The 9,413-nt window shown below is 42.1% G+C and overlaps 1 protein-coding gene across 3 annotated transcripts in view; it reads left to right on the forward strand.

Moving 5' to 3' along the window:
- STXBP4 (syntaxin binding protein 4) overlaps positions 1 to 6,654 on the forward strand; it is a 190,140-nt gene extending 183,486 nt beyond the window's left edge. For 2 of the 3 annotated variants that reach the window (XM_068263627.1, XM_068263625.1), the window contains exon 17: positions 2,403 to 6,654. In XM_068263627.1, the coding sequence (XP_068119728.1) occupies positions 2,403 to 2,517 (115 nt within the window). In that variant the 3' untranslated portion in view covers positions 2,518 to 6,654. The remainder of the gene's footprint in view (positions 1 to 2,402) is intronic. The other variant, XR_011025330.1, reaches the window with a different exon arrangement.
- The last annotated feature ends 2,759 nt before the right edge of the window (positions 6,655 to 9,413 follow it).

A 9,413-nucleotide genomic window follows, 5' to 3' on the forward strand; every position in this document is an offset into this window, starting at 1 on the left:
CGTCTCGTAAGCCCAGCGGCTGTATATAATCTCTATTACATGCCTGGTCAATAAGGAAACGCCAAGAGCAGTGACCGGCACACATCTGCATTAAGGATCTGCTGCTGTCATTTTCTGATGCGCTGTATGTGTTTATGGAACGTTTGATGTCAACATGTTAGAACTGCATATCGATTCAGCGCTGCGTCATCTGGGAATAAGGCATACCTCCCAACTGTCCCTCTGTTGGAGGGACAGACCCTCTTTGGGAGCCATGTCCCCCTGTCCCGCTTTCTATAGCGGAGTTACCCTTAAAGGAAACATTCAAGGATGAAAATAAAATGATCTACCTACCTGGGGCTTCCTCCAGCCCCTGGCAGCCGGTCTGTCCCTCATCGCAGCTCCAGGGTCTCTCTCGCAGGCGTGCCTGCGCAGGACGCTGCACGCCACGTGAGCGCAAGTGGCGCGGCCGCGTGCAGGTATAGAATATGCCAACCTGGCGAAGTCAGCATCTGCAACGGAGGGGACCCCGGAGCTGTGGTGACGGACAGATTGGCCCCAGGTAAGTAGATCCCTTTTTTTTTAATCTTCCTCGGACCTTTCCTTTAAAGAGGAACTGTGACCCAGAATTTAACTTCATCCTGATCAATTGCTGATACCCCCTTTCTCATGAGAAATCGTTACCTTTTCTGGAATAGATCATCAAGGGGCTCTGTATGGCTGATATTGTGATGAAACCCTTCCCACAATATGATGTCAGAGCCATGGTCCTGACAGTTTGCTGTCTGTGAACCTCGTTGCATTGTGGAAAATAACAGCTTTTTTCAACTACCAATCAAGCAGTATCTCTCTCTGTGCATAGAACTCTCAGTAACGAACATTCCACAGAGATCACCTGGCAGGACTAAAGATGTCGCCATGTGATAAATGTCAGACTGTAAATCGGGGAGAGGAAAGATTTTACAATGGGCAAACACTACAGTTCCTCTTTAAGATACACATTAACACCACAATTGCGATATACGATCATTGCAATTGATTGGAAACAATCGTTCTAGAGCACAAACATTAAGGAACGCACAATCGATTCAATTGTGCCCAGTGGAATTCCTCTGAAAAAAGCAGATCTACGAAACTGTCGGTAAATTGATTTGTCGATTCATACCACTAACGATATCCGATCGATCATGAAGTCGACCGGATGAAGATATAAATGGGCCCCTTTAGAGCCCTTTTCCACTGCAAATCACAAAGGCGCTGCGAACTGATTGCCATTTGCTGCTGCTTACAGGCGTGCTTTTCCGTGCATTGAAGCGTGATTTTTCATGCAATCATCGTTATGTACGACGCAGTTGCAATATCCTGGAAATAAAAGGTAGGGCTCAGCACTGTTGGTAGCATCAGCAGGATTACTTTAAACTGCAGTGTTGTAAAGCAACCACAAGATGTCACTGTCTGCACTATGCTGCAATGATCTCTATGGTATTGTGATTTCCTGTATTCACTCTTTCCTCTCTGCTCTAAGTAAGCTGCATTACCTGTTGATGGCATATATTTTATCTGTACATGTTTTTTTTCAGGCTAGGTGCACACTAAGCAGGAACGCAAGCTTTGCGGAAAACGCTGCGTTTTTGCTGCTAATGGAAATCTATGTGCCGCATGAAAAATGATAAAACACATATGCGTTTTGAAACATGCGTTTTCATTCGTTTGTTGCATAATATTCAAAAATGCTTTAAAAGCACACAGAATGAAAGTCAATGGGAATGCAATATATTGTGTTTTGTTTGCTTTTTTCATGCATTTTTATATGCGTTTTTTTATTGTTTGTGATGTATTTTGGCTTCCTGTTGTCTTCCTAGTGATTTGCATAAAACGCAATATAAAAACGCATTAAAAATGCATACAAAGCGCATATGCGTTTTGTATATGCGAACTGCAAAAGCATAAAAACGCACGCAAAACACTAGAAAAATGCATGTATGGGGAAAAAAGTGAATGCACTAAAAACGCACACAAACGCACAACAGAAACGTGATCTTTCACGCACTGTTATGTGTGCACCCAGCTTTAGTAAAGAGTTCTCACTTGAAACACCGGGTTGTACTGAACACTCTACTCCATCAAGCTCCCCATAGGTAAATTGCAAGAAAATTGATTTCTGTGCAGTAACATATACTACAACCTAAACGCAGAAAAACTGTGATTGCCTTTACGTAAAAAAAATCGATTTGCGTCTGAACTCTGCAGTGGGAAAAGGGCACTGCAAATAAAGTGTTAATCAACCAGAAAATCTTTTTTCATTAGTTTCAGGAGTACACCCTCCCTTCCAAACTAAAAAAGGAGGCTTGTCCTACTTGTCTACTGTTGTTGTTGTTGTTGTCTGGAAAGTAACCCCTCCCATTCATTTTTATCTTTCGCAGCCATGTGACAGAAACAACATCATGGACCCACCCGGTGACCAGCGCACTGAGTCTGACCTATCCGGAGGACAGCGGCGAGGAGAGCCCCCGAGATCCCCCCGATATAAAGTGCTGACCAGGCTGTCCAAACAGCTTTATAGACTACAAAGGCCAGCAAACAAGAGGGCATTCCTGCACAGGCCTCTGTGGTCTTTGCCATTTGGGGGTCCTCCGTTGTGTTAGTTTTTAAGCTCATGTAAAGATAAGAGTACTCCTGAAACCTCTTTGCTCCTCCACCTACATCCAGGTGTATCAAGCAACCTAAAGCTAATGTAAATTGGAAAAAAAAACACAAAAACAGATACTTGCCTATAGAGAGGGAAGGCTCTGGGTCCTATGTAAAGTGCAGGCTTTCTCAACCAGAGTTCCCTGGAACCCCAGGGTTCCTTGAGTACTCTGCAGGGGCTCCCTGGCATTTTTCCCCATCGTAGGGGAAGTATAATAGAGCACATTATAATAGGAGTATCAGAATAATAATGAGCACATTGATAAAAAGCACTAGAATAAGAAAGTGAAATAAACAACCACACCTACTTTTAAAGACCATGCCTCCAGCAAAATAAATGCAGGGGTTCCTCAAGATCCATAAATTATTTGCAGTGGTTCCTTGAGATCCAAAAATTATTTGCAAGGTTCCTCCAGGGTAAAAAGGTTGAGAAAGGCTGCTATAGAGTGACCAGGGTTTTCCGTCATGTTCGTCATTTGCAATTATCGTACGTCGTTACTGCCGCACACCCAATCGAGCATGACGGCCTGAGCTGTCCGATCGATACACCGTGACCAACTTCCACCCAAAATTGGTCAAGTTGTCGACTGGGCATGCTGTTGGTGGCACTGATTTTCATCAGAATCAATGGAATTTGATGGTCGATCGCTTGCCAAGACAATAGGTGTGTAGCCACCTGTGAGCCATGTGCACAAATACAGGACATGGCGCTTGCAGGGATTGGGACCTGATCCCTCAGGTGTCGCTAGTCTGGAAGTTCTGTTGCTATGCGGAGGAGGGGATAAGGGCCAACTGAGTGGTGCTGGTGTGATGTCACTTGGTGGGCAGAGTAAGTGGGGAGAACAATGCTCTCAGCTGTCATTCAGCTAAAGCAATCCGCCAAGCCATTCACTGGCCGAGTGGGGTCAGGGGCCAAAGTACACAAGCTAGAGTCTCGGCAGAGGTGGTTGTTATTGGCCATGTCAGGTGAGTTTCATTCAGCACAGGGATGTCCCACTCCAGTCCTCAAGGACAGAGGTCCTCACACATTTTTGGCAGAGCTCAAATTAATTGGTGGTACTGAGATGAGTTCATCGAATACAACGCTTTTCTCCATTTCTCATTCCATCATAAACACTGGCATGTCTTAGGCCTTCAAGCATGGACACCTGTGATCTAGCATGTGTACAGGGCTTTACTCTTGTGCAGCAGAACTCCTGGAGCATCATGTGATCAGTTTGGTCATGTGATAAGTTGTGAGCCTCTGATTTGCTGGTCCAGATCATTGGCCAAGCCTGTTTCCTGTCATGGCTAAAGCAGAAAGTGACAACAGCAAATCAGAGCTTTACAAACCTACCACCTGACCACGCTGGTCACTTGCCTCTCCATGAGTTCTGCTACACACAAGAAACTGCCAATTACGTCATTGCTGGACGCCCACCATCCATGACATGGTTTCTGATTGGCTGTTGCGTATTACTTAATTTTGCGCTTTCGATTGCCTTCTTGCCAGTCCCGTATGGTTTTGCAAAAATCTTCCACTAGCTTTATCTAGAGATTTAAGAATACCAACATTCTTTGCCGTTATTCTGTCAAATTTTCTGTTTGCTGTTGGAAAGTATTTCTTTATGTTCCTGCCTTGAAAATACACGTATTTCTCAGGATGTGGCGTATACTGCTACGGGCGAAACCGCAGCCCTCTGTCACTTGTATGAGTCCAAGTAACTGCCACTATGCACAGAGATGGATTAAAGAGAATCTGTATTGTTAAAATCGCACAAAAGTAAACATACCAGTGCGTTAGGGGACATCTCCTATTACCCTCTGTCACAATTTCGCCGCTCCTCGCCGCATTAAAAGTGGTTAAAAACAGTTTTTAAAAGTTTGTTTATAAACAAACAAAATGGCCACCAAAACAGGAAGTAGGTTGATGTACAGTATGTCCACACATAGCAAATACATTCATACACAAGCAGGCTGTATACACCCTTCCTTTTGAATCTCAAGAGATCATTTGTGTGTTTCTTTCCCCCTGCAGCTATCTTCCACTGAAGTGTCAGGCTGTTTCTTCCTGCAGAGTGCAGACAGCTCTGCCTGTATGTAATTCCTCAGTATGTGAAAGCCCAGCCAGCTCAGAGGAGGATTTCTCCAGCTTGTAAAAGATAATAGAGCAGAGAGAAGCTGCACTAATCTAAATAACACACAGGCAGTGTGCAGAGAGAGGCCTGGAGGGGGGAGATGCATCACAGAACCACAACACTGAAGAACTTGGCAGCCTTCCAGGCACAGGCTGACAAGTCTGACAAGGGAAAGATACATTGATTTATTACAGAGACAGTGATAGTATAAAGTGCTGCAGTAAGCCAGAACACATTAGAATAGCTTTTGGAACTTGTAGAATGATAAAAAAACAGGATGCAATTTTTGTTACGGAGTCTCTTTAAGATGTATTGGGGCCCTAGGCAAGGTGTTGGGGCCCTCTTGTGGTTCTTTTGGTAAACTGAAAAGTGGAGAGAGGTCAAAGAAGGTGGCAAGTGGGCACTTTGGCACCCACTAGGCCCCAGACACCTACCTAGGATGCCTGGTGGATGATCCTGCTCTGACTATGCAGCTGCTGAAGATTTGAGACGAGCAATTAATGAAATGGGTCTAATAGTCGCTTGGTTCTGCAACAAACCGTTTACTGCCACTTGGGTATCTCTGGCATAGAGAACATAAACTCCAGCCGTCCTGCATGGGATTCCTGAAAAGCAGGGGCGTAACAATAGACCCTGCAAGGGATGCAGCCGCAGAGGGGCCCAGAAGCCACAGGGGGCCCTGTGGTGGGAGAGGTTTCTTTTCCCTGTCCTGAGAGACTGACAACTAAGGGCAAGAAGAAGAAAAACGTTTTGCTCTCTGCACAGTTGTTGAAATGACTGCATCTGCTCAGCCACTGATAAGGAATCATACAAAGTATTGCAGACAAAGATTTGTAGACAGTCCCCATTCAGTTTTCAGCAGGGTCTCGTGTACAGCACTGCTCTACCCCCAGCCTCTCTACCCCTCCAGTATACCTGTGCAGAAAGCCAGGGGGGAGGGATCCCTAACCAAAGTTACGCAGGTGGGCCCAATGATTTCTAGTTACGCCCCTCCTGAAATGAAGTATGTTACTCAGTGGAAGAGGGTTGTAATCCTTCCTCCGGTCACATCAGATCATAATAAAAGTTGGTAAAAAAGGCTGACTACCCAGTCAGGTTAGCTGATTTCGGACCAACTGCTCTGGTCACTTTAAGGATCAGCACCTTTTTTTTTTCTTTTTACATTTCCTGAGCACTGTGATTGGCTCACAGTGGTGGATCAGCACAGAGTTTTGTGGGAGGTGGTCCAGAAACTGGTGGGAGGGGATATTGTCTGCAAAAGTGGAAAGGAAAGTCTCCAAGGCTGAGGTGAGTATGATGGGGATTTTGAGGGTGCTGGGTACATGTTTAGGTTAGCTGGACAGGCAGAAGGGAGAGATCAGCTAGAAAAAATATATACAACATGACTTTAATCTCTTGATTCGCTCTCCTTTTAAACTCCTAGGATCTAGAAGGCATGTTTTTCAGCAATAAGAAAAATAGGTATTCAAATATAGTTGCAATAACTGATATAACCAGAGGGGGCGCAACAGCTTCCAGTAAACAGTAGTCATAGTTCGGTTACACTTCGTGATATCTCAGGCTGTTTAAGCTAGCCCTCCTTATATGTTTAGCCTTTTTATAATAGATTTTCTATATTTTTTGATACATGTTTAAATATACCGTATGTACTGTGAATAATAGAAAAATGTTGCCCCTTTTTTTGTATGCATTTTCCGAGTTGAGAGTATTTTTCACATTTGTAGTGTTGATTTTTTTACCATTGATCGATGAGAAATGACTCTTTGGGGATAATATTGAATAATACTGTATCTATATTTTAGACTGGTCTACGCAAAGATTTACTTGTAACCAAAATAAACTGACCAAATTTAGATAAAAAAAATAAAATATTTGCCACTTCTTTCGCGGAGTTCTTTGTCTTTTGTTGTCATTAATTATTTAAACCTTTTGTGCGCACTTTTAGGCTGGAAGCACAGTGTTTAAATTGTGCGTGTTTTGCAGCACATGGAAATACGTGATTCCACTAGCCATTGAAGTTAATGGCTCATTTGAGAATCACATGTCGTTTACGTTTGTTCCAATTTTTTTCTGCTATTTTAACCATTTGACCACTACAGGTGGTGTTACCCTTATGGCCCAGAGCAATCTTTACCCTTCAGTGCTCCTCCCATTCATTCTCCAATAACTTTATCACTTTTTATCACACCAAAATTATTTATATCTAGATTTTTTCACCACCAATTAGCCTTTTTTTGGGTGGTACTTTTTGCTAAGAATTATTTTATTCTATATGCATTTTAATGGGAAGAATAGGTAAAAAAATGGGGGGAAAAATATTATTTCTCATTTTTCATGTATTATAGTTTTAAAATAAAATGTGCTACTGTGGATAAAACTCACACATTTTGCTTGCCCAGTTGTTAAACAATATTTTAAACAAGGTTTAAAATATTTCCCTAGCGCAATGTATGGCAACAATATTTTATGTGGAAATAAACGTGTATTTTTTTTTTTTATAGTTTTGTTTGTTTTAAACTGTTTCACTAATTACAAGCCCTTATTTGCAAAAATAACAGTAATATACCCTCATGACATACATAATTAAAAAAAAAAAATCAAGTCCCTAAGGTAACTATTTATGTATTTTTTTTTATTATTTTTTTAAATGTCACCTTTATTTATTTATTTATTTAGTTTTTACAAATGTTTTATTTTGGTAACTCCTGTGAACAGTTCGCAGGAAATGCTGTGTGTGTTCTTACTTTTTACTTTGTCAATGACTTGGGATCATTGAGCACTGGCACTTTGTTCGGGGGAATGTGAATATGTGTTTCCATTCACTAATCAGTCTATTAACGGGTGGCGACGAGAACGCGCAGGAGCGCACGCGTTGGGCGATAACGGCGAGGTATGTATATCTATGCTCCTAGAGCAAAGATGAAGTTTCAAGGGGTGCAGATATACTGGTGACAGTGGAACAGCGGGTTAAAAAGCACAACATTCTACTTATTTGCGTGTACTTCTTAATTAAATACATTGCACTGCAACCTGAAAAAATAGCAAACGTTTGTGGAAAATTGTGTGCTGGAAACAGGATTGGAAATGCAGAGCGCCACAAACCGCTTGAATGTGTGCTCTGCCATGTGTGCTTCCAGCCTTTTTGACAAGTTTGGTAAAGACTACCACTTTTCTTAACCTGTATGAATGTGAGGTATTCAGAGTAGCAGTTTTAAAGAGAACCAGAGACGTAGAAGAAATAGATTTATACATACCTGGGGCTTCCTCCAGCTCCATAAGCCTGGATCGCTCCCACGCCGCCATCCTCCCTCTGTCCGCCAGTACCGGGTCCCGTAATTTCCGCCAGTCGACGCAAGCGCTGTGTGCTCCGTCCGTACTGCGCAGGCGCATGCATACAAAGCCGGAGGGAGCCCCTGCGCATGCGTACAACTGGTTGCTTCCGGCGGAAGTGACGGGACCCGGTACCGGCGATAGAGGCCGTGGAGGATGGCGGCGTGGGAGCGATCCAGGCTTATGGGGCTGGAGGAAGCCCCAGGTAAGTATAAAATCTTTTTCAATTTTTTACCTATGCTTTGTCTCTGGTTCCCAAATTTTATTTGCCAATTTTACCATTTCCATGTAGTTTGAGGGGACAACAGATTTTAAATACAATAAACAGATTGGGCTCTATTCACAAAACTTCACACAAATGATTTATTTATCTCCTAAATAATACAAATAACCTTTGAGGACATTCACAAGCGAAATAATCACTCAAAGTAAGTTGTTCCTGGTTAACTTCATTTCAATATTACTGATCTTGTCTTAATTATATTATATTTTTGCTCTGTGGGAGCTTAAAAATGTAACCTAGATGAGGAGAAAACAGGAAAACAGGTGAAAAAGCCTTGTGAATCATGTCCCATGAGGTGGCCACACAGGGTCCAATAAAATGGTGAGACCGTTTGATTAAAAAAAAAACAATCGGTTGTTGTTGTTTTTTTTTTTAATTCGAGCAAGAAATCCGATCGGATTTCCCATTTTTATTTGATATAAGTCGCTCGGGAGTGGTGGATTTTTCTGATCAATTTTTATGAAAATTGAACGGTGTAGGGTAGATTTTAAATGTATTAGTGTATAGACGCAAGCAATTTTTTCAATCTTTTTTTTTTTTTTCAGAGTTGGGGAATAATTGCACACAGGTGTGTGTGTGTGGTACATTGGTCAAATGTTTTAAAATGTTACAATCACTTAGAAAAATTGATTATTCTATGTAAAAAAAAAAATAAAATTGATTATTCTTCAACTGAAAATACATTTCGAAAATGGTTACAGTACATGTGTGGCCACCTTTTGTTGTGCAGCTGAATAAGGTAGATTTTAAATGACACTGATATAGTTGATGTTTACAACGCAGTCTTATAAATCCAGACCTTAAAGGATACCCGAACTGACATGTGACATGATGAGATAGACATGTGTATGTACAGTGCCTAGCACACAGATAACTATGCTGTGTTCCTTTTTTTCTTTCTCTGCCTGAAAGAGTTAAATATCAGGTATGTAAGTGGCTGACTCAGTCCTGACTCAGACAGGAAGTGACTGCAGTGTGACCCTCACTGATAAGAAATTCCAACTATAAAACACTTT

This window comes from Hyperolius riggenbachi, chromosome 12 (genome assembly GCF_040937935.1).
Source record: "Hyperolius riggenbachi isolate aHypRig1 chromosome 12, aHypRig1.pri, whole genome shotgun sequence".
NCBI classification, from domain to species: Eukaryota; Metazoa; Chordata; class Amphibia; order Anura; family Hyperoliidae; genus Hyperolius; species Hyperolius riggenbachi.